Consider the following 24,341-nt stretch of genomic DNA (forward strand, 5'->3'; position numbering starts at 1 on the left):
AAAAACTCTAGGAGAAAGTCTATAAAATACCCACGCAGGAAGCCCTCAGCAGTGATTCACTTTCTCACACGTCCCAAAAGACCACATCCCAGGATGGAACCACCCAGGACCCTAGGTGGGAACCAATTTCCGGCTAGATTAATGGTAAGATTGAAAGGCAAAGTTAGAATCACACTCTTAGGGGGGTCCTAAGGAAGTCATACGGAGGTCCACCATTTGCAAAGATGCTCATGGTGGAAAACTTCATAAAGAATTCCAGCCATGATATGTTCTTTGCATGAATACACTTGTCATTTCAGTTCAGTCTTGGGGGACTGAAGGCAGCTTTGGACTGTGAACTTACAGGCAGCAAGAGCCCTCTAGCATGTGCTAACCTGAGGATGTGTCAGAAGACAGAAGAGGGACAGTTGATCCCCAGGGATGTGTGAAAATGGGGGTTAGGACAAACTCTGCACCCACTATATAGTGCTTGGGGTTTCCAAAGGCAGGTACACAAGATGGCTTCTCTCAGGACCCCAAAGGAGAGAAAGAAGGCAAAAGAAAAGAAAATGCTCCCCTCAAAAAGACTTCTGGGATCCCTGAGCCCTAGAGAAGACTTCTGTTTGAAAGAATCCCTCTCCCCCCTCAAGTCCTGTAAGAGACCCCATGGGATGAAGCTTTTCCTGCAGTGCCCAGTACCTCTTCCTTGGCAATCCTCATGGTGTCAGTAACTTCTGAGAAGACAGTGGGTTTAATGAAGAGCCCCCTGTCTTCCATAGCCGAACCCCCACATTCCAGCTTTGCTCCTTCCTTCTTCCCACTCTCGATCAGTTCGAGGATTTTGTCAAACTGCTTTTGGTCAATCTGCAGAACACAATGAGAAGTATGTTCTGGATTCCTTCTGGGCAGTGGCTGCCATCTTAATGGGTCCAATGGCCTTCCACACGATCAGCTGTCCTACCCGTAAGTGTCCTTACCAAGTCATAAGTCATGGGACAGATGTGCCTTGTATACAAATATTCTTCTGATGTACATACCTAGGCTCTTTGGAGCAGGGGAGGGATGGGGACATAGGCTCTTCTCACCCTCTCCAGGTGTACAGTTTATTCATATGACTGACTTCTTCCATGCTGTTAAGCAAATCCGTGAATGAAATAAGATCTGAAGTGGTCACATTCCTTCCTCTCCCAACTCTTTGCATCCTGGGAAGGTTGCCAGATTTAGCAAATAAAATTACAGGGTGCCCAATTAAATTTGAATTTTTGAAAAGCAACGAATGACATTTTCAGCATAAGTATATATCAAGTAATGTTTGGCATATACTTATGCTGCAAACGTCATTCATTGTTTATTTGAACCTCAAATCTAGCTGAGTGCCATGTATGTTATCTGGCACCCCTGTGCCCTTCTCACAGGGCACCATGGATCTGCGTTAATAGTTACTGGAAATCTTCATCCATGATGTGGAGAAGTAAGAAGGAAAGCTGACCACTGTACCCAGCACCCTCAGAAAAAGAGTGGAGTATACTTGAAGGTGAGATGGGTGGGCTGCTTGTTTGTGAGGCATCAGATTGTCAGAAAGGCCCCACCTTCCGCCACCTTGCCTAGGAATTTCCTGGGCTAGAGGGCACCCTGTACCACTAGGCTAATAATCTGCATTTGAACATGGCACCCAACTAGCTGTCAAAGAGCACCCTTTTTGGGAGATTGTGCTCAAGGGAAGAAGTGCTATCTCCATCTCCAGTGGTCCTTCTTCCCAAATCCACAGATGCCCTGTTCTTGACCATGACCCTGTTGCTAGTCTCTTTGGTTAAGAGACATAGGGTTTTGACTGTGATTGGGTTGCTGTAACTGAGATTTTTAGACAGAAAAACTGGTTTTGTTAAAACAACTTTAAATTAAAATATAAGCAAACCAATTGTGTATTTGGATGACTGTTCCTGAGGAGCAGGCTGGCTTTTTCAGAGCCAGTGGGCACAAATCATGCACGTCCCTGGACCAGTCATTTCCTGACGTGTGTTAAAATTCCAAGTTGGATCCTTGTACCCAGATAAATTCCAAACATAAAAAATTAGACCATGAAAAATGAATACAGGAAAGTTTTCAAATTCTCTCATGTGGGAGAACACTTCTAAAAATATTGGGTGATTGTCTTTCTATGATGTGAAATCCAGAAGCCATAAAGAAAAGATGATAAATTTGAGTATACTATTTAAAAAAAAGGCAAAAACATCATAAGCAAAGTCAAAGGGCAAAAAAACAAACTGGAAAAAAATGACAAGTCGTATCATAGAACTAGAGCTAATTTCTCTAGCATTTAAAGAGTTATTGGAGGGGCATCTGGGTGACTCAGTCTGTTAAGCATCCAACTCTTGATTTAGGCTCAGGTCATGATCTCAGGGCTCATGAGATCCAGTCCTGTTTATGGCTCTGAGCTGACAGTGCAGAGCCTGCTTGCAGTTCTCTGTCTCCCTCTCTCTCTCTGCTCCTCCCCTGCTCTCTCCCTCTATCTAAAAATAAATAAATATTTAACAATAAATAAATAAAATAATGAGTTCTTGGAAATGATAAGAAAAATGACTAGAAATATAAGAAAAAAGTGTGCAAAGCACCTGCACAGTTGATGGAAAAGGGACTGAAAATGGCTTTTAAACATGATAAGATATTCTGCCTTACTCATTATAAGACATACATGCATATTAAAACTAAGTGAGATACTATTCTTAACTATCAGATGGGCAAAATCCATATCCTGTTAGTAAGTCTGGAGAAACAGACAAGCTCATACAAGGTTGGTATAACGTAAGTTGGTTCATCTCCTTGGAAGGTGATTTGGCAATGCTTATAGAAATTACAAATGTGCTCCCACTTGGTAATCCCACTTGGGGACTCTGTCTCACTGATGTCCCTGTATGTTTGCAAAATGACACACTCTACAACATTGCGCGTAACTGTACACACTGACACATTCATCAGAACTTGTTATTTGAGGAGTACCTAGATGGCTTGGTCAGTTAAGTGTCCGACTCTTGTTTTGGCTCAGGTCATGATCTCACAGTTTGTGGGATCGAGCCCTGCATCAGGGTCTGCGCTGACAGCGCGGATTGGGATTCTGCTTTGGATTCTCTTTCTCCCTCACTATCTGACCCTCCCCCACTAGCCACACACATGCAGCTCCATCCCTCTCTCTCTCTCTCTCTCTCAAAAATAAGTAAACTTTAATTGAAAAAACAACATGTTAGGGGTGCATGGTGGCTCAGTTGGGTAAGCATCTGACTTCAGCTTAGGTCATGATCTCAGGGTTCATGAGTTCGAGCCCCACATCAGGCTGTGTGCTAACAGCTCGGAGCCTGGATCCTGCTTCAGATTCTGTGTGTGTGTGTGTGTGTGTGTGTGTGTGTGTGTCTGCCCCTCCCACACTCATGCTCTATCTCCCTCTCAAAAATCAATAAAACATTAAAAAAAAAAGAACATGTTGGGGCGCCTGGGTGGCTCAGTCGGTTAAGCGTCCCCGTCTTTGGCTCAGGTCATGATCTTGTGGTTTGGGACTTCGAGCCCCATGTCAGGCTCTGTGCTAACAGCTCAGAGCCTGGAGCATGTTTCAAATTTTGTCTCCTCATCCCTCTGCCCTCCCATGCTCATTCTCTCTCTCTCTCAATAATAAATACACATTAAAATTCTTTCTTAAAAAAGAACTGCTATTTGAATTCTGGTGAATTCATATAGCAGAATTCTATGTACCTGTGAAAAAGAATGAGGCAGATACTCATGCCGTATGGAAAGCTCTTCAAATTTCTTATTAGAACACAAAAATCAAGGTGCAGACAGTATAGATGTCACAGTTGTCTTGTGGGTGAAAACAGGGGCAATTAGAATATATATTCCTATTTGCTTATATATACATAAATTCTGGAGGGCTATGTGAGAAGCTAAGACTATGTATGCACAGAGGGAAGGTGAAGAACCAGGTCTATGAAATGAGGGAGGAGGATGGAAGAAAGCTTTTTCTCCTCTGACATTTAGATGCGTTCTAGGTTTGAACTCTTCTGTATATATTCCCATCTAGAGAAGTAATTTAAACAACTGTAATGGGTCCAGTAATATCTCAGGGTTCTCTCAACTTCTCTCCGGATGAACCTGGTCTTGGGTTAAAAGTTCCAGGATTGCTCTTTCTTCCTCCCCAGAGGCCAAGAGGGCTTGTAGGGCTTTACCAAACTATGGGTCCTGAGTGGCTGTGACCATTCTCTGCCTGTAAGACCAGACTTCTTGCCTGTCCGTCCTGTAGGCAGTGTTGGGGTCCCCGTGGAAAGCCTGCATATCCAGACTCAACTCTTTCTGTGGAGTCCATGTGAACACATTGTTTAAATCTTACAGTCTTCCAAGAAATGGCCGCTGGTGCCTTCCAGTGCTGGAAGAAGAACCTACCAGAAGTGAAGGGCATGGCGGGGCACAGCACCAGAGATGGAGTCAGATGGACCCCGAAGGACAGGTCGAAAGCTGCACTGGGCTCTGCTGGGGAGGGCAGCAGATCTGCCCACCCCCCACCCTAGGTGGCCTGTGCAATGTTTATGTACCTCATTGCCAAATAAACCTGAAAGATGTTGGGGCATTCGGCAAAGCAACTGCCTGCAGTGGACACTGGTGTAGGTCAGCTAGCTGTTTTACAGGCATGAGACAGACAGGACTGACTATTTAGACAGCTGTAAATCCTCTCTGAGTAAAAATCTTATTACCATAGATGAAAAAGCACTTTGGGAGAAAAAAATCCAACAGCGTCCTAAAATAATATGCTGAGGTTAGGCGGCTTAAGTGAGCTTTCAAAAGGACTTTTAGCAGCGGCATCAAAAGCACCGACGAAATCAACACCCATTCTGCTTGGATCTGCTCTCTTGGAAGAGATTTCTGTATCTGGCTTCAAAAGTCAAGCCTGGAGCCTTGGAAAGAGACTTATGAATAATGATGGGGTGAAAGGGTTTCCTTAGTATGGGATCAACTCACATATTTCCCACGGAGTCTGGATTAGCTTTACAATCACGGTGGGTTTGATAATGACTTGTGGCCATGTTTGCATTCAGACCTGAAATCCAACCAGGGCCACTGGACAACTTTGTGTCACTGGCCGCTGGGTTTGGAGCTGAGGTCTGGCAGGGTGGGGAATTTGGGCCACAAGCGGAGATGCTTCTCTCCACCAGGGTCACGTGGCTTTGGAGCCACAGAGCATGTGGGCCGGGAAAAGGCAAGGATGGGCACTGTGGCCAGAAATGCACCTTTTCCACATGGTCCTCCCCCTTCACCAGCCAGGCTGTCCCCACGGGATGCACAGACATTTACTGCCACCTAGATCAAGGAGCTCATCATTTAATGCTCTGTCCCCCCCTTTAAAAAACAAAGACTTATTAGCTGCCTTGAAATATTCATAATATTCATCCATCACTCCCACTTTCCAGATGAGGAAATTGAGGTTTGGAAGGAGTTGAGACTTTCACAACGTCGCAGAGCCAAACTTGCGCTCAGATCCATGGCTTCCCATGTAAACACATGGTGCCACTGCAGTGGGTAAGCAGCAAGCTCGCAGGATATAGACACAAGTAGGTGAGTCTCGACACGTGATTAGAAACTTCGTGGCTGGGACAGGACTTTGGCTATGAGAAAAGTGGGTTGCTGTTGAGCTCCATTTCAATAATGCATGGGATGGTCAGGCTGCCCTCTTAAATATTTATCCATCTGCTGCACTGCATAATTAGTAAGAAAGTGATACAGGATGTGCCCTTTTAAAGAGGTTATTAAACCTCGTGGTTATGATCATTTTCATCCTGTCGTTAGTTTCGAAAACCAGGCCTCCAGAGACATGCTCCGCCTGCCCAGAGATACGTCCGGGTTCCCAGAGCCCTCTCCACTGGGGCTCTTTGGTTTCTGACGGTCACCTTGTCCTATAGGACACGTGAGCTCGAGGGTCTGGAGGCTGAGACTGTTGGCTCTGGGCACTTTGCTCCTGTCTGTACTTTGCTGCCTTCCGCCCAGGGTTACAACCCCTCTTGTGCAGGGAAACCAGCCAAGTAAGACGGCCTCTGCCTGAGTCTCTCCTCTGGGGATTCCTGTGGCTCAGAAAGTGGATGGCCCTGTTGGCTGGAGGGTACAAGTGTAAGGCCTTCTGAACCAGGAGTGCCTCCCTCCAGCCAAGGCCCTGAGCTTGGCATTATTTGCTGCAAAGAGAAACAAACAGGGGGTGTGTGACCACTCCCACTTCATAACCGCAGGGAGACCTGATGGCACTATACTCTTCGTGGATGGCATTGTGTCTAAACAAAAGCATCAGGTGGCCAAGCAGCCTCCCTTCTGCTTTAAGACGCACCCCCCCCCACACACACACACTTCTGCTTTGAGAGGGACCGGAAGGTGGAATCAAAAAGCTCCAGAGCTGTAAGGGACCAGGTCCAAAGGGACTGCCTGGTTCAGCCTCCAGACATGCAAGCGGGGTGCCTACACATTAGTAGGTTACCTGGGGCCCCTGTTCTGTTCTGACGTCGAAGGGATCACCGACGGGACGTTTCTTGGCATATTCTACGCTCCGCCTGACGAACTCTGCGTAGATCTGCTCCTCCACGAACACCCTGGAGGCAGCCGTGCAGCACTGACCTTGGTTGAAGAACACTCCCTGATGGGCGCACTCCACAGCCAAGTCCACTGGAGGGAGGGGGTGGCGGGGGCAAGAGGAAGCGATTAAGTCGTTAGGGCCGGACTGGTGACAGCTGCAGCTCTAATTGCCGGGGCAAGAAAACAGGCACCGGAATGACTGCGTTTCAGAAATTAATTTTATTCTCAGCATTTCCCAACAGAGAGGATGGGAAAAGGGATTTTCTGGTGCACCGGGAGCGGGGCATGGGGCGTTAAGTGAGTCCTTCTTCAGACTTCTGGACTTCTTTACTATACTAATGAGCACGGAGAGTTGTAGTAATGCCCCTTCCTCCACCCTCCGTTCACCAGCTCATGGATCCCTCCCCTCCCCCTTTCTGGAGGACTCGCATGTTCTATAGATTAACCTTTGGTAAGTACCGATGTAGGCATTGGTGAGAGCTTACAATTTTTTTTAATCTTTATTCATTCTTGATAGTGAGAGAGAGACAGAGCATGAGCAGGGGAGGGGCGGGCAGAGAGGGAGACACAGAATCCACAGCGGGCTCTGGGCTCTGACCTCTCAGCACAGAGCGGAGGTGGGGCTGGAACTCAGGAATCCTAAGATCCTGACCTGGGCAGAAGTCACTACTTAATAGACTGAGCCACCCAGGCACCCCTCATTGATGACAGCGTTTAAAGAAGCCCATATTTTCCACCTTAAGCTTCCTTCACTTATCAAGTCCTATTAAGCAAGCTTCTTTTGCTTATGAAGTCTTACCAAGTAACATGAACTCCATGTAGAACTTATGTGGGTTAAAAAAGAAAGCAGGGATCCTGCCTCATGAGGGCTGAATCTGAACTGTAGAGCAGGCACCAAGTTAAAACTAGAAGGGTGCTTAGTAAGTAAAACCTTTGGGGAGGTCCTTCATGAAGAAGAGATGCTCAGTGGGCTTCCCTTTAGGGTTCACAGGATGGCCTCTGGTGCTCCACTGTTAGCTGGTTTTTCCACATCCCCCGCCCCTCCAGTACACACACTGTTGCTTAAGAAAAGCAGCTTTCCCATGAGCAGTTGATCCACAGACACCCAGCACTGCTCTTGGGGCAGCTCCAAGGGCTGCTGGCCTCCACCTTGAGAACCAAGCCATTGCTACCAGGCAGGACAGTCTGTAGAAGTCCCTGGAGCAGCAGGTGGCACCCTAAGGTTCTGGCTTTCTCTGACCCTTACCTTCTCTGCGCCAACCACCCCTCCTGCATCCTGATGGGAGCCATGGGTAATGGCTGCTGTGATGGAGAATGGGGGCATGTCACCATTGATACTATGTCTGGATGCCAGTGACGTCACTTTTGTGCTCTGGCGTGGCCCAGATGAGGAGCAGGAGATGGATATGTAGGGGGTTTATGACCCTTGTAAAACCAACCCTCAAACATGGAGGAGTTTAGTATTTTAGCTGCAGGTTATTTTCTCTTTTTTTCACTGAGGGGGTAATAAGATGAGTTGGGTGCAGACGGGGCACCCAGATATGGTGGCACAAGAATGCAAAACAGGGGTCTTGGCTCTTTAGGATTGGAGTTGGGGAGCCCGAATGTGCTAATACCCAGTACTGTTTCATGTGGCTCCAGAAACCATCAGTGACACCAGTGAGTGATGCTCCCACAAGGGCCACCAACCCAGGCAAAAAATGAAAAGCTTGTCTTCATGCCCAGATTCCCCCTCCTTCCTTGAAGTTTGTTTCCTCCCCCAGGCCACTCTCCCATTGAAAGCCAGCTTCAAGGAGAGGAAGTGATATCAGTCATTTACATCTTAGCAAGAAATTGGGCTAGGGTCATTTTTCTCAGGGATATTTGCAGTTCTAACCTTGCGTGGAATGGAAGGTTTTGTTCTCCATGAGAGGAATTTCTGGCACTAGTGGGCAGGTGGGGGAGGCTCCTCTTTAAGGGCTTCAGGGTATTTGGGAAGTCACACCTTGTGACAGATGACCCTATCAGCAGGTGAATGAATGCCTGATTTGGCCCTTTCTTCCTCCTTATGGACACGCAGCCAAGAATAGCATCTATTTTCATACTGTGCCAACCATGAAGCTCTAGCAAGACACAAACTGCCCTCAAGCAGGTGGGCAGGTTTGCTTTCTCAGGGCAGAGGTGGAGGGAGAGAGACAGCACCCTAGGGAGGTAATTTTAAGGGTCGGCCACCACCGTCTTCTGATTTGCCAGGCCTGACAAAGAAGGAAGAAACATCTCGAGTCTTTGGAGAGCCTTGAAGCATGGTAGAAAATATTGACTGCGAGGGTAGAATGATGAATGCCTGTGAGCGGGGAGCATCTGCCCTGCTCCTCCTTCTCTTGGCCCCCTCCCTGCACACTGGACTCTGGAGAAGAATCTGGACTTGCTTCCCATAGCCCCAGCTCTGCAGGGACAGGCGATGTAAACTTAATCTTCAAAAGCAGAAACAGGCAGCCTCTCTGCCACCACACGGGATACACTTTTCTCCAAATGCAGCTTTCTATCAGCAATAAAGCTGGTGTTTGGATCTCCATCTGCCTACTTAGGGCAAGATGGCCCAAGGTAGAAAAACAGCACCACTCTGTGTGTGTGTGTGTGTGTGTGTGTGTGTGTGTGTGTCTCAGTTGGTCCTGAACTTGGGCAAGGAAGCAGGGAGAGGTTTATGGATCCCTTAAAGCTCCAGCAATGCCCACAAAGGGAGACTCACAGTCAGCATCAGCACACACGATACAAGGGTTTTTGCCCCCAAGCTCCAGTGTCACCCTCTTCAGATTGCTCCGGGAGGCGGCTTCTTTAACCAGCTTTCCAACCTGCAGGATAAAAAACAGACCCAATGAGGGGCGCCCGGGTGGCGTAGTTGGTTAAGCGTCCGACTTTCACTCGGGTCATGATCTCGCGGTTCGTGGGTTCGAGCCCCGCGTCAGGCTCTGTGCTGACTGCCAGCTCAGAGCCTGGAGCCTGTTTCAGTCTGTGACTCCCTCTCTCTCTGACCCTCCCCTGCTCACGCTGTCTCTCTCTCTCCTAGAAATAAATAAAACATTTAAAAAACAAAACAAAAAAAAAAAAAAAACAGACCCAATGAAACCTTGGATGGGGCCAGGCATGGCCTGAACATTCTGGACGAGCTGAGGAGGCAGCGAGTACTGCATGCCCAGGGCTCCCTGCCTCTCTGCCCAGGTGCCCTGGGCCGTGATGCTGTCTTCCCCTCTCCCTGTGTCTCCTCATGCATCAGACCTTGACCTCACTGGAACATTGGCCCAAACTGTTCCACTTACAGGGGTGGAGTGGGAGACTTTGGAAGGCCCAGTGGTTCACCCACAGCCACAGAGCTGGCGAAGGGCACGGCCAGCTACCCACTTGTCCTGGTGCCCATCTGTCCTGGCAGCGACGTCCAGCTAGTCTGGTAAGGGGCCCGAGGGGACCAGCTCCCACTAGTAGGGAAGGTGGTTCTGTGTGGCTCTGTGGTACAATCTCAGGAAACCTCTGAATATTAGGGTAATAGGGAAGCTGACCTTCAGGATGAGAAAGAGCTGATTGTCTGGAATCAGACTCAAGCCTGAGGCTTCCCCAAGGGGAAGGGAGAGAATTGGTGCGCTGTGCAGTAACAGAGGAACCACTCACCAACTTCCTTCATGTCCCTGACAGGTCTCTCCTGTCATTCCACGTACTGCTAGAGTTAGGCTGGGCCCTTCACACAGCTGGTGCCACACACTCAGAGCTGGGAAGACTCTCAGAGACCAGTGTGCACACGGAGGCTGAGAGCCAGGCAGCTAAGCTAGCAAGAGGCAGGGCTGGACTCTTCTAGGGCTGAGGCTGTTTCCCCAAAACCTAGGCGTGAGTGCATTTTAAAAATTGGCCAGCTTGGGGCACCTGGGTGGCCCAGTCCATGTTGCGTCGGACTTTGGCTCAGGTCATGATCTCACAGTCTGTGAGTTTAGAACCCCACGTCAGGCTCTGTGCTGACAGCTCAGAGCCTGGAGCCTGCTTCGGATTCTGTCTCCCTCTCTCTGTGCCCTCCCCTGCTCTCACTCTGTCTATCTCTCTCAAAAATAAAATTTTAAAAAAACATTAAAAAATTTTTAAAGAAAAATTGGCCAGCTCACAGTTGATGGACCGGAATGATGCTTGGAATAGTTTCAGAATGACAGTGATTGTCCCCAGAGAGCAGCAAAGCAATACCAGTCTGCCATGGGCTGGCGACTCCTTGTGGGGTTGAGGGATGTTCTCACAGATGGACAGAGCGGGGACACTTAGGGTGGGCAGGTGTGCTGAGCGCCCCCGGCTGTGGTGATGCCATGCTGGGCCCCAATTCGGCTCTTACTAGACTTCTCTAGCAGTGCTCACGCCAGCCAGCAGAGGAGAGTGGATACGGTACCGGCCTCTCAGGCTCTGGGGGATGAATATCAGGGGGAAGATGGCGACACTCACTGCATGGGCAGTGTTTGTTCATTTCTTTCTCAAGGACAGAATATCAAAAAATAATTCCACATGCATATGTGCATCAGTTAAAAAGGGGGACGTTCTCGTCTCCCCTCACCCTGAGCCTCAGGACCTGCACAGAGGTGGCCCTGGTTAAGAATTTCTTAGGGATCCATCCTTACAGACAATTTCTATTTCTCCGCACCTACGCTTTTACCAGTGGGATCGTCCTGAAGACACTTTCCCACAGTTAACCTTTTTGTGCTTCAGCCACAGATGCCGGACAGTTTTCCTTACTGTAAGGGCTGCAACAGAATGGATACAGAATACTTGAAAGTATGTCCTTGAATGGAGAATATTTCTCAACGTACTTGCTTTGAAATGGCATTTCTGGAGCAGAAGTTTGACACTTTCAAATTTGTGGTCAGTGCTACAAAATTGCCCTGAACCCTGGTACTGGGGTGAGTGAGTGCCTGTTTCCCGATAACATCAATGACACTGGATTCCAATTTTTACCAATCTGACAGACAAAACCAGGAACTTAGGTCAAGCTTGTGGAACATTCAGCGTTTCTCCTCTCTGAATTACCCATTCTCTCACCGTTCAGTGTGCTCCCCCCCCAACATTTGACTTTTAGGGATATTATAGATTTTAAGCCTTGGAGAGCTGCATGAATTATGACTGGCTTTCCCCCAAATTGCTATTTATCCTTTCCCTTCGATTGTGATGTTGTTTGTCCTACGGATGTTTTACATTTTTATTTTATCTTATCTACCAATCTTTTTTTCTAAGGCTTCTGAGTTCTATTATATATTTATTTAGTTTGGAAACTGGACCAGTGACTTTATTTATTTACTTATTATTATGTTATTATTTTTACTGATTGTTCTGTGTTAAATAACATGGTCATATTTAGAAGGATAATAAACCATAATTTAGCTCCTCAAAGGAAAAGTTCCCAGGTCTCGGATCACTCAGTGACTTCCGCTTTTGCCCACAGCCGGTGAGGAAGTACCTCTGTGGATCCCGTGAAGGCTAGCTTGCTGATCTGAGGGTGAGAAGAAATGGCCGCTCCCACCGTGGGCCCAAATCCTGGCACGATGTTGACCACTCCTGGAGGGAATCCGACCTGGAAGGAAATTGAGGTGGCATTCAGAGGAGGACAATGGACGAGTATCTACCACAGATCACGAGTGGCCAACAGGCCAAGGGCTGTAGGATGTCTGCAAGCCCAGCGGCCCCCTCACTGGGAAGCCAGGGCCCAGGTCATACGTCCACGCCAGGGCCCAGGTCATACGTCCAACCCAGGGCCCAGACCCAGGCGGCCAGTGTGTGGGCTGGGACAAGGTGAGGCATAACCCTTGCTTCCAGGCGGCACTTAACCCAAAAGGGCCTCTGACCAAAATGGCGGTGAGCCTCTACAGCTGAGTGCCATTCTGTGCGTGTGCACGTGCGTGTGCATGAGTGTGTCTGTGTGTATCTGTCTATGTGTGTCTTGGGAGAAGAGATACACCTTGCTCACAAGCCCCAAGGCTCAGAAACACCTACAAAATATCCTCTATGAGCTTCAGCCTTCATTTTTTTAAACCCGCCTCATCAATGTTCCAAATGGCAAGTGTAATCGCTCCCTCAGACCTCTTGCTTGTTGAACCCGGGCCATACCCGGAGCTGGCAGGTCCTCAAGGTGGGGACTGCCATTTCTTCCATACTCATGCCTCCTGCTTTGCACATCCGAGGCCTCGTTATTAACCAAGAGCACTGCAAATGAATGAGGTGAGGGGGTGCTATTTAACAAATAATTAATTTAATATCTAATGTTATTATTAAAACACATTATTTTAGAAAGGAGAGAGTTTAGGACATGGTGCTCGAGTCTCAGTTGTCCCAGGGGCTATGTTTTAACCGTTCTGTCAGTCTCATGAACATGATGTAAGCATGTCCTACATCACCAGTCAAAGGAAAGCGGGAAACTGGTCAGTTCCTGGCGACTGCTGGAGCCTTACTTCTAAGCAGTGAAGGTCATGCTTCCCGATCGTACTCGCCCCACTGTGAAGTGAAATGAATGGATCTTTTCTCCCATCCCCCTTCCCTCTGCTTCTTTTTGAACCTCTTTGCAGCATACAGCTGGGCACAGAAGTCCTGAAGCAACAGAAGTTGTCGGGTGTGTCTGGATGGAGGTGTTTCTTTGGATGGCTCGTTTCCCGGAACGGTGGCTGCCCCGGGGGAGAGGACAACCATCGGAGAGCGAGAGCATGGGCGAGTGGGCCCGGCTCGGGGTGGCCGCTGCCGTGGGAGCAGGCAAGATAGCCCCTCCGGGAGAAAACCAGACCGTTTTGTACACCACAAATGCAAGGCCCGGAGAACCCCCAAATATTTGGCTCCCTCTCAAGTGCCCCTCCTACACATTCTCTAGACACAACATTTGCTCTTCAACCATGGGTTTGAACCCATAATAAGAGTTAAGTATTCTCATTAGGATCAGTGGGAGGAACGGAGTTTCTTCTAGCTCAGTGACCACAAGCAGAAGAAAGAATGCACGATTGCCAAGTGAAACACAGAAGCCACTCCCTTCCCGCTCAGCTGTGTGCAGGCTGGCACTGTCACCCACAGCCCAGCTCCACAGGGCCGCGCTATCTGGTGACCGTGGCCTGGTGCCGGGGAGTGCGAATGTTATCGACAGTGCATAATACTGTCTTTCTTTTTTGGACGCCTTACCTCCTTGATCAGAGAGCCCAGATAAAGGGCTGTGAGGGGGGTCTGCTCTGCCGGCTTCACAACTACAGTGTTCCCACAGCAGAGCGCCGGCGCCAGCTTCCACACCAGCATCAGCAGAGGGAAGTTCCACTACAACAGAACACAGAGGACCTTGTTGGGGGGGTGGGGGTGGAGGCTGGATCCACCCCACTCCCTTGTCCTGGGGGCCCCGTGCTGCCTCCATGGAGGGGACTTGCTTCTCATGGTCTAGACTTGGGGCATAAGAGGTAACACAGGACTGTGCCACGACTGGAACTTCATACCTGGGTCTCCTGGGTGGCTCAGTCAGTTAAGCTTCTGACTCTTGATTTTGGCTCAGGTCATGATCTCACAGTTTGCGAGATGGAGCCCCACATCGGACTCTGTGCTGACAGTGAGGAGCCTGCTTGGGATTCCCTCTCTCCCTCTCTCTCTGCCCCTCCCCAGCTCATACTCTCTCTTTTTCTCTCAAAAATCAATAAATAAACATTTATTAAAATTTTTTTAAAAAAATAATAACTCATTCCTACCTAGTGCCTCCTAAACTGCATTCTGGGAGATGTTAATAGGTGGCCTTTGCAAAGAGGATTCTGCTATATGTTTATATTTCTGCTGCATGTATATATTTCTTCCCCAGCTCTGTCTGGAATTCCTACCATAGACAGCAAACATAAGATACCAGTGCCCAAGGGCTGGTATGCTCAGCTAAATGATGGCAGGCGTTGTTTTGGGGTCCCCCCACTGATGATTGGGGTCCCCTGTTTTTCCTGGATCTGGGTCCCCACTCCTTAGCACACAATGCCATCATCTCTCTTATCTGACAAGCAAATCTCCACATCTCTCTGCACCTTCCCTTGGCCTCTACCACTTCTAGAAGCTCCCTTCTCTCTCCTCAAACCTTATTGGAGGAGCTGTGTCCACGTGCCCAGGTCCCCTTCTGTAAGTCCCACCAATGGCGCTTCTGCCGCACCCAAATCTCCCAACACCACTGTTGGTGAGCACATCTAACAGCCGTGTTTCTGTCTTTTTTAATTTCTAGGAAGGGGGTGACCCCATTGATCAAGGTCTTTGGGAATGTATTCCATTCCCAGGATGCCCTTGACCCTTGCTGCTCAGACTTCTCAGTGGGGCCCCCTGATAGTCTATGGGATTTGACCCCAGGTCCTCTTCTGTCACTCCATACACCTCTTTGGATGACCCCCATCCCAACTTGATGTCCTGACCAACACCTTTGTCCTGACCATCGCCTGGGGGTAGCTCCAACCCTTGCCTCTCTCTTGAGCTCTAGACCCAAATATGCAAATGTCTGATGGGACCCCTTGGTTAGCTATTCCACTGGCCCTTCTGTGTCACCTGTCCAGACTTACCTTCATCTTTCACTTCACTCCACCCAAACCTACTTCTCCCCTGTCTTCTTCAAATCAACCAGCAACACCCTCCACCCAATTCCAGCCAGGACTCACCCCCAACCTCTGATTAGCCACTAAACTCCACCAACTCTATGTCCTTAGGAGCTTTCAAATCCATGCTTCTGCTAGGTCCTCAAATAGTTTGTTTCTGTCTCACTATTTTTCTTGGTGGGGATACCCTCCTTAGCCTCTTAACTGACCTGCAAGTTTCTCAGGGACAAAGGCTGGATCCCTTTCCTTAAGGTCTTCAGTACCTGGTGCTCTGGTGCCATGCCTGGCATACAGCAGGCTTTTAACCATTTGCTGAGTACACACATCTCCTTCATCTCAGGGAGCACATTTCCAATCTTCTCTCCATGCTGCCTCCTGTCTGCCCAGCCTCCCACCCTGGTGTTGCAGGGGCCTAGGGCTTCCTCCAAAAGATAGCCAGCATCACTGCATTCCCCAGCACCTGCCAGGCTCCCCATTGCCCAGTGAATAAAGTTCCAGGCCCTCAGCAGCCACAGCCCACTGGGTCTATACCATCTGATACGTGTGCACCTCCTCTTCCTCACTTCGTCCCCATCTAAGTGTGGTCTCACCAGCTGTCCTTGCCCTCCAAGTAACCCAGGCACCCCTAGACCTTCACTCAGGCCATTACTGCTGCTTAGAGAACCCATTTTCCTATTGAACCACTCTTTCTCATCCTTCAAGGCCTACTTATGAGACCACTACTCTAGGGTAAAATGGCTACTCCTAGCTCTCTGATTGGAATCATTGATGCCTTCTGTTGTGCTCCTGGGGTCGGTCCCTTAAGAAGAGGAATGGGATCTAATCTATCCTGATAACTGTCAAGCACTGAACTCCATGCCACAGAACAAATGCTCAGGTAATGCCGGTGTGATCGAATCCAGACACATCAGAAACATTCCAAAGGCTACAGGGGAGTCAGGAAGGATCTACATGGATCTATCTATCTAGAGAAGTCATCATACTTACCGGAGTGATGGCCCCACACACACCTATAGGTTCATGCCTGGTGAAACACACAACGTTGTCATCTGGAAGAGAGGTTACATGAAGGAGAACACACTGGGATTAATCTAGGTTAAGGATTTTATGCAACAACNGAAGGAGAACACACTGGGATTAATCTAGGTTAAGGATTTTATGCAACAAAAAAAAAAAAAAAAAAAAAAAACAAGAAAGAAGGCCAGAAGCCCACAAAGGTGTCAGCTCCAAGCCTTGTCCAGTCTACAAAGAAGCGATTTCTAACTCAATTTTAAAAAATAAAATGCTGGGGCGGCACCTGGGTGGCTCAGTTGGTTCAGTGTCCAACTTTGGTTCAGGTCATGATCTCACTGCTCATGAGTTCAAGCCTTGCATCGGGTTCTGTGCTGATAGCTCAGAGCCTGCTTCAGACCCACTGCCCCCCACCCCCCGACCCCTGCTCCGTTCCCCACCCGTGCTCTCTTTCTCCCGGCTCAGGTCATGATCTTTCGGTCTGTGCGTTTGAGCCCCACGCTGGGCTCTGTGCTGATAAGTCAGAGCCTGGAGCCTGCTTTGGATTCTACGTCTCCTTCTCTCTCTGCCCCTCCCCTGCTCACACTCTGTCTCTCCCTTTTGAAAATAAATAAACATTAAAAAAAGAATTTAAAAAAAAGTAAAAACTCCTTAAGAGAAGAAATCAGCACAGTGCCATCTCCTTTGAGAACAGGGAAGGGGTCGCTGGGGGAAACCAGAAGTGCTCTGAAGAGGCTACCTGGAGCAATGAGAAGACAAAGCCCCCAGAGGGCCCCTGATGAGGTTAGGCATCCTGCATCAGCTCACCTGTGGGTATGGTCCTGCCCTGGATTTTGTCAGCCCACCCTGCAAAGTATCTGAGGGTTTTAACACAGCCCTCCAGGTCGATGAAAAATGCATGTAGGAATGGCTTCCCCGTGTCCATCGTTTCCAGGGTCTGCAACATAAAGACAACATCTGTTTCGGACATAGTTTCCCTTTTGGCCGTCAGGTTGTTAACGACAGGGGACGGGGGAGGAGAGCACAGCCCTAGAACGCCGTGTGTGCAATGTTCTGTGTGTCCTGTCACAAAGCAAGACACTCCATTTCCCATGAGACTGTCTCAGACTGTCAAGGACGTCTTTCCTTTCAAAACACCTCGATGTCGGGGGCTGGCTGGAGCATGGCAAGCATCCCCATTGAAGGAGAGCAGATAGAAGTCTGATCTGCAGCCTCACTGGGAAGGAGGACACAGTAGCATTTGATCTTCTGTCTGGAGCACAGTTGTGTCAGCTGTGTGACCTGGCCAAACATTGTATATTTCCCGGGAAGCTCCTGGGAGGTTAGGCTTTGGGGAGGCTGGAGAGAGGGCTGCCTTCCTCTGACAAAAGGGGCGATGTGGGTTCTTTCCTTTTGGCTAGGCTGACCCGCGTGGCTGTGGAAAGAGTGACAGAGCCCTGAAGGGTAGTGCCATCAGCACAAAGGCACAATCCTCCCCAGCTGGGCTGCCGAAGCCGGATGCGTGGTCGGTCGGAAGGGAGCAGGCTCGCCCTTGGCCGTGAGGGAGGTGATTACCCAGGGTAAGTGCGCAGACACTCAATGGTCCGGATTCTTTTCTATTTCCAGCTTGGGTTTAAGAGAACCCCTTTGTCCCTCAGACAAGTGGCCCCAGTTGAGCCCAGCGCTGAAACGGCCTGTCATCCATCTCTGCAGGAAGTAGCCACCCTGACACATCGCCTGGGGCTGGATTCTCATTTTAGAGTCGATGAAGTGAGATGGTGACTTACTGGGGAAGAGAGGCCCCTCCACATGCACCTGCATGTGCCTCATCTCTGAGCTCGACACCTGTGTTCCCACGTTGAGGTGTCGATGCCACGGCTAACAGAATTGGGTGACACCCAAGGTCACCTAGCAGGTCAGTGGCACTGAATTCGGTGCATCAAACTTCCAGCCGGCACAGTGACCACTCCTGAGGTTGCTGCCCCCGGACATCTGCATCTGGGAAGATTGTGGAATGGCTACACAGGGTACTCAGGGTGGCTCTGTCGGAACTGGGCTTCCGAGCATTCCTAAATAGGAGCAACCACTTCCCGTGCTGAACCGAGAGTCCCTGAAACCCTCCCTGCCTCAGTTCCCTCATCTGTAAAATGAGAATAAACCTAATAATCCTACTAATAATAGTAATAATACTATTAATGCTACTAATAATAGCAGTACTTGCCTCAGGGGGCTAGTGTGAAGGCTAGAGCAGGGCCCGCCCACAGAAAGTGCCACGTTAACTGTTGATGGTGACAGTGATAGGATTATGATCATCTTCCTTTTGGGAGGCTTCTTTTTTGGGCAATCCTTGCTTGGAGACACCAAGGAGAGAGGACTGTGCATTACTGAAGATGACAGGGCTGGTCTGGGTCTGAGATGTGGGCCCGTCCACAGAAAGTGCCATGTTAAATGTTGATGGTGACAGTGGTAGGATTATGATCATCTTCCTTTTGGGGGGCTTCTTTTTTGGGCAATCCTTGCTTGGAGACACCAAGGAGAGAGGACTGTGCATTACTGAAGATGACAGGGCTGGTCTGGGTCTGAGATGTGGGCCCGTCCACAGAAAGTGCCATGTTAAATGTTGATGGTGACAGTGGTAGGATTATGATCATCTTCCTTTTGGGGGGCTTCTTTTTTGGGCAATCCTTGCTTGGGGACACCAAGGAGAGAGGACTGTGCATTACTGAAGATGACAGGGCTGGTCGGGGTCTGAGATGTGTCCCTGCCCCAGCAGATGTGGCTCAGGGACCAAGTGAGGCCAACGAAAGATCCAGTATGCTATGCCTTACATTCCTATTGATTCCACGTCGAAACTTTTATTTTCCCACAGGAAACCCAGCCATTGCAAATAACGCCCCAAAGTCCAGGATGGGCCTACTCCAGACAGCATCTTCAGATCTGTCAGTGGAATGAGGGATTCATTCTTGGCCCTTTTCTGGAGGAGGAGAAAGGCAGAGGACTGAAGCGTAGCAGCGTAGGGACTTCCTGCCTCCAGTCCTGGCTTGCCTCCTCTGGCTGGATAACCTTGCACACCTTACCTAACCTCTCTGGGCCTGGGTGTCTTCATCTCTGAAATGGGATAATGAAGGCACAGGCCAAGTGGCCACCAGACGCCTGGGGCCTGGTGAGGATTCAGCAAGCGTCGTCTAGCTTTCACTATTAACTTGGGCTAGTTTACTTCCCAAAGTGACAACATGAATTTGCCAGCTTGGTTTTATGGAATCTGTCCAAGCAAACCCAGGGTCATAATAGGTTTAGACAGGAAACTTTTTAAATGTAAAAAAAAAAAAAAATTCGCAGATGAGCGTACAGGGTTGAACCTGAAACATCGAGTGTTAGCTACTGACTGGGACTTGTAAACAGTTATTGTGTCTGGACCGGGAGGGGACCGCAGCCGCTCCCGAGTCTACTTCCTCTACCATGTTAAGAGACAAATATGCTTTCTGTAAAACGAACGCATCGTAACCTTCAGATACCAAAGAATGAAGAAAAATGCGAAGGGAGACTGTCCCTATACTCAGTCAATATGCCAAGGGTTTAAATGACGAGGCCCAGAAACGGGGCTTGGATTGAAAAGAGAGTCAACAGGGAAGGCCCCTATTTGCAGGAGGAGGGTCTTCCAGAAAGGGCACCCACAGAGCCAGAGTCTGGGCCCCAGGTGCCTCAGGAAGGGGGAGGAAGCCAGGGCTGCTGGATCGCCCACATCTGTTTCTAAACATCGAACACAGAAGTAAATACGTAGCTCTGTCAAAACCACTGAGCCGACAGGAGAACATGATAGAAAGAAGCACTTTGCTGCATGAAAATGCAAGGAAAGCATATCAAGGTGGAGGGTGAGGGTGTTTCCCTATGATGTGGCCCCGGTTCGAAAAACCATATTTACCACTAATTCTCCTGTTCCTTTCACGGTGTGGCGAAGAGCCGAATCTTGTATCTCATGCACAGCCAGCTCCCCACGAGAGAGGCAACTCGCGCCAGCTGCTATCACAGCCCAGTCCTGCCGGGCTCATGGGGCAGGCTGCAGGCAAAGGTGTCTGTAGCCACTGCTCCCTAAGACGATACTGACACTTGAGGACAGGCTGGGGAGGGGTGCCCAAGGCACATCCTCTCCCTCCTGCTATTAGTCCCCACGGACATTGCAGACTGATGAGCTCATGCTGGGTGAAAACAGAAATGTTTTTGAAAAAGCCAGTCTGGCAGCTTGAGAGTTGAGGCTGGCTGTCATTGCAGGAAGAAACCAGAGGCTCCTCGGACAGAAACGCTGGAGAGGGAGCCACCCCTTGCCCAGATTTGGGGGCGAATATCCCCCTGCAGGGACTGGCCGGCTGGGGAGGAAGGGGAGGCCTCGGTGCAGACTTACCCTCTGGGCATCGCACCTAACAGCAGGACCCGAGGTGCAGGGTTCTTCGGCCCTCCACCCCCAAAACACACATTCGGGGACAAAAACAATCTGTGTCCTGGATGATGCTGTTCTCCATGACGCTGGTTATTCTATGGCTTCTTTCAGACACCGGATCAAGAAAGGAAAAAACCATTTTTCCAAATCGGAGGCTGAAAAGGAGATTTTTCACCCCTACAAGCTGAGCCTCAAGGTTTGGAGCAAGTTTTAGACAGGAGTCGAAGCCATATAGGAGGGCTGTATGGGAGGGTGCAGAGGACCTCGAGGCAGGAGGTGGCCTTGAGATTTCCTCTGCTCACTCACTGCAAGACTAAAGGAAGGTCTCAGGATCCCTGTGAATAATGCATTTGCAACCTATAATGGTCTTCACAGCCTGGTATGATTGGAGTAGCCATACCCCATGGGGCGGGGCTGAGGTCACATGCCCCTTTTGCAGCAGCAGAACCAGGATTATCAGAAATTACTGGCCAAAAGGGTATATAGCTGGGCATGCAGCATTATTTATGATGAATGCTGTTACTAATAAAAGCTATCATCTAGTTACTGCTTACTGCATGCCAAGGCCTCTGCTAAGGATTTTAAATGGATCACTCTCACTACATTTAAATATCACTCTTACTGATATCTTCCACAAAGAAATATATGCTCAGAGAAGTAAAGCAACTTGTCCAAAGCCACCCAGCTAACAAGTGGCAAAGCTGGGATTTGAACGGAGGTCTTTCACAACTCAGAGGTTTCCCACAAGCAGGTCAGTCTGCCCTTCACTATCATGCAACATGCTCACCACTGCCCAGTTCAAGGGTGGCTTTTAAGTTAGACGGGAACTATTTTTTCTATGTTGAATGATGACATTTATCTTAATAAGTATTCAAAAAATATATATACCAGCATATTAAATCTGCAATTTCATGGATATTGTCACTTACGATGAAGTTAAACTCAACTTTGCAAGAGATTTCATGTGAAAAAAAAAGTGTCATAAATATACAGGTGTAGGGCCAGGATATGGCCTAGCTCATCTGGCTGGCTGTGACTAAGAATCTGGGAACCACCAACGAAGCTCAACTTCCTCCAGGCAAGTTCTTGGTTCAGTATGTGAACTGCAGGGGGCAAAAGTCTGACTTTAAAACCAAATCGGTGAAGGTTGAGGGCGTGGACACGTGCCTTTTACCAGAGAGCTATACCTCAAAGGGCCTAACACATCCACCTCCACACCAAACCAGAACCTTGGGTCTCCCCCACACTCCGTGGGGGACAGGCCCCCTCTGGGAGGCCAGCCAGTTGTCTCACACCTGCCCGCTGATGCATGTGTACTCACAGCCAGGATGTCACGGTCCCTCTCCACAAGGTCAGCCAACTGATTGAGCAGCCGGCCACGGCCCAGTGCGTCCAGGCGGCGCCATGGGGAGCCCCTCTGGAAGGCGACTTGTGCGGCCTCCACCGCCTTGTCCACGTCGGGCTGAAAACCAGAGTGAGTGTATCATCTTTTGCTGTGACTGCATTTTGGGAGAATTCAGCTCAGCTGTCCCTTACGGAGAACAGCAGAGACCTGTCTCTATCACACAAGCAGAGAGGAAGGGGGTTGGTGGCAATCAGTAAATAGCGGCTGGGTTTCAAATCACTGGACCCGTTCAGGGCTTCTGAGGGACTGTCTGCTTCTTTACGTCTTAGGTCTTTTCCAAGATTCCTACAATGGCCAAGTACGAGCCATCCTTCTGATCATAAAAGCGTTTTAAAATAGATTCTAAAACTGCCGACCTTAATTATTTTTCTTGGTGACCCAAATAGGAAAAGATTTTTCCACTTGCTCGCTCAGTTTGGACACACACTCCTGCAGTTATTCAATTAGGTGGGGGAAATGTCTGTCTTTTTATTTTATTTTGGCATTATATTCAAGCTGAGGACTCTGGTCCCAACGTGAGAAGGGGACATGAGTGTTTCTTGGGAACTGACCGCATCGGAAAAGTCCACAGACAGGGAGGATCTGGAACTTTACTCTCCCTTCAGCCTCACCTACCCCCCTGGGGGCAGAAGTATTGCACCATTTTATCGACAAGGAACTGGATTTTCTGTGCACCCATAGAATTACAGTCAACACTTATTGGGGCACCTCGGTGGCTCAGTCCGTTAAGTGTCCAACTTCGGCTCAGGATCTCACAGTTTGTGGGTTCAAGTCACGCGTTGGGCTCTGTGCTGACAGCTCAGAGCCTGGAGCCTGTTTTGGATTCCGCGTCTCCCTCTCTCTCTGCCCCTCCCCAGCTCATGCTCTGTCCCCCTCTCTCTCAAAAATAAACATTAAAAATTAAAAAAGAAAACTTCTTTGTAAAAGACATGAGGTTAGAGCTATTTAGAGTTGCTTAAAGTCATACATTCTGGGGCGCCTGGGTGGCTCAGTCGGTTAAGCGTCCAACTTCGGCTCAGGTCATGATCTCATGGTTCATGGGTTTGAGCCCCACGTCGGGCTCTGTGCTGACAGCCAGCTCAGAGCCTGGAGCCTGTTTCAGATTTTGTATCTCCTCTCTCTGACCCTCCCCTACTCACACTGTCTCTCTTTCTCTCTCTCAGAAATAAATAAAACGTTAAAAAATTTTAAAAAAATTTTTAAAAAATAAATATTCTTAGGTCAGGAGAGTGAATTTGAGGCTCTAGGTTGCTGATGGGCAATGGCTCAGTCCCCAGGCCCCTCAGAGCCTCATTTCCCTAGAAAAATGATGCCGGATGCAGTCAAGACAGACACTCCACCAAGATTCTCTGTTTCCAAAGCATGCTTGGGGGCCACTGAAAGCTTGGGGAAGGAGGATATTAGGACTTCGAATTCCTTGTTCTGGGCTCTGGGGACCAGATCCCCTCCAGCTGCAGGGGACAGGACAGCCTCTGTCTCCACGAGCTCAGGGCAGACACCCAGACCAAGAGAAAAACCAGGGCCTGGGGCAGGGATCTCATTCTCCTCCTTGATACCTGTGTAATGCACCTGGGAATCACCCACTGGGAATCCTGTTCCGCACCCTACCCCCCCCACTCCAGCCGCCCCACATACTGACATTATATAAAGATGAGCCCTCCCCCCACCCCATGCTGTTATCTTGGTAAACAGAGCTTAGCTCAAAGCACTGTACACAGAAGGGTCTGTACAGGCAGAACCACTGTGTTTCCTGCCTGTCACGGAACTACTACTGGTGGCATCAAATTCAAGCCTATTTTACATGTATCTTTCACCCTGTTCACATTCAACATTACCCATATACTTAACAAGAACATCAAATGATTACGCTAGTGGTGGAAGACGGGTTTCTGTTTCCCTTCCCCCTTAGAAAAGCTTTACCTTCAACATTTCTTCTAATGGCACGTATACTTACAAAATATTTTTCTCCTTTGAAATGGATCAAAGACACACCCAGAAGACATAGATATATATGCATAGTTATATCGTCCTATAGTTATACAGTTGTTATAAGAGTTACAGAGACTGTAGCTTTACATGATCATTTCATGTTCTGGCAGAAAAGAAATCTGCATGATGTTATTACCCCTGCATGACTTGGTTAGCAAGTCTTTTTCCCTTCAAGTCTTTTTTTTTTTTTTTAAGTGTCTCCTGCCAGAATGCTGCATTTGGGTGAAACACACCAGCCGGAAATGCTTTCTGGAAAGATTCTTTAATGCCTCCAGGTTCAAATAATTGATAAAAACCTTTCCTTTCGCCCTGTGATGAGGATAGCTGAGGTCATTCTTATAGATGGGGAAACATCTATCAAAGGAGAGTGACTCTT

The 24,341-nt window shown here is 48.8% G+C and overlaps 1 protein-coding gene across 1 annotated transcript in view; it reads right to left on the reverse strand.

The window, feature by feature from the left end:
* Window positions 1-24,341, reverse strand: part of ALDH1A3 (aldehyde dehydrogenase 1 family member A3) — a 39,940-nt gene that overhangs the window by 10,058 nt on the left and 5,541 nt on the right. Inside the window, exons 3-10 of the mRNA XM_039235080.1 lie at window positions 21,893-22,033; window positions 16,965-17,094; window positions 16,134-16,195; window positions 13,729-13,857; window positions 12,029-12,142; window positions 9,302-9,404; window positions 6,479-6,663; window positions 679-843 (exon numbers count right to left, since the gene is read on the reverse strand). Of these exons, the coding sequence (XP_039091011.1) occupies window positions 679-843; window positions 6,479-6,663; window positions 9,302-9,404; window positions 12,029-12,142; window positions 13,729-13,857; window positions 16,134-16,195; window positions 16,965-17,094; window positions 21,893-22,033 (1,029 nt within the window). The remainder of the gene's footprint in view (window positions 1-678; window positions 844-6,478; window positions 6,664-9,301; window positions 9,405-12,028; window positions 12,143-13,728; window positions 13,858-16,133; window positions 16,196-16,964; window positions 17,095-21,892; window positions 22,034-24,341) is intronic.

This window comes from Hyaena hyaena, unplaced genomic scaffold (assembly GCF_003009895.1).
Source record: "Hyaena hyaena isolate Hyena2069 unplaced genomic scaffold, ASM300989v1 scaffold_95, whole genome shotgun sequence".
NCBI lineage: Eukaryota > Metazoa > Chordata > Mammalia > Carnivora > Hyaenidae > Hyaena > Hyaena hyaena.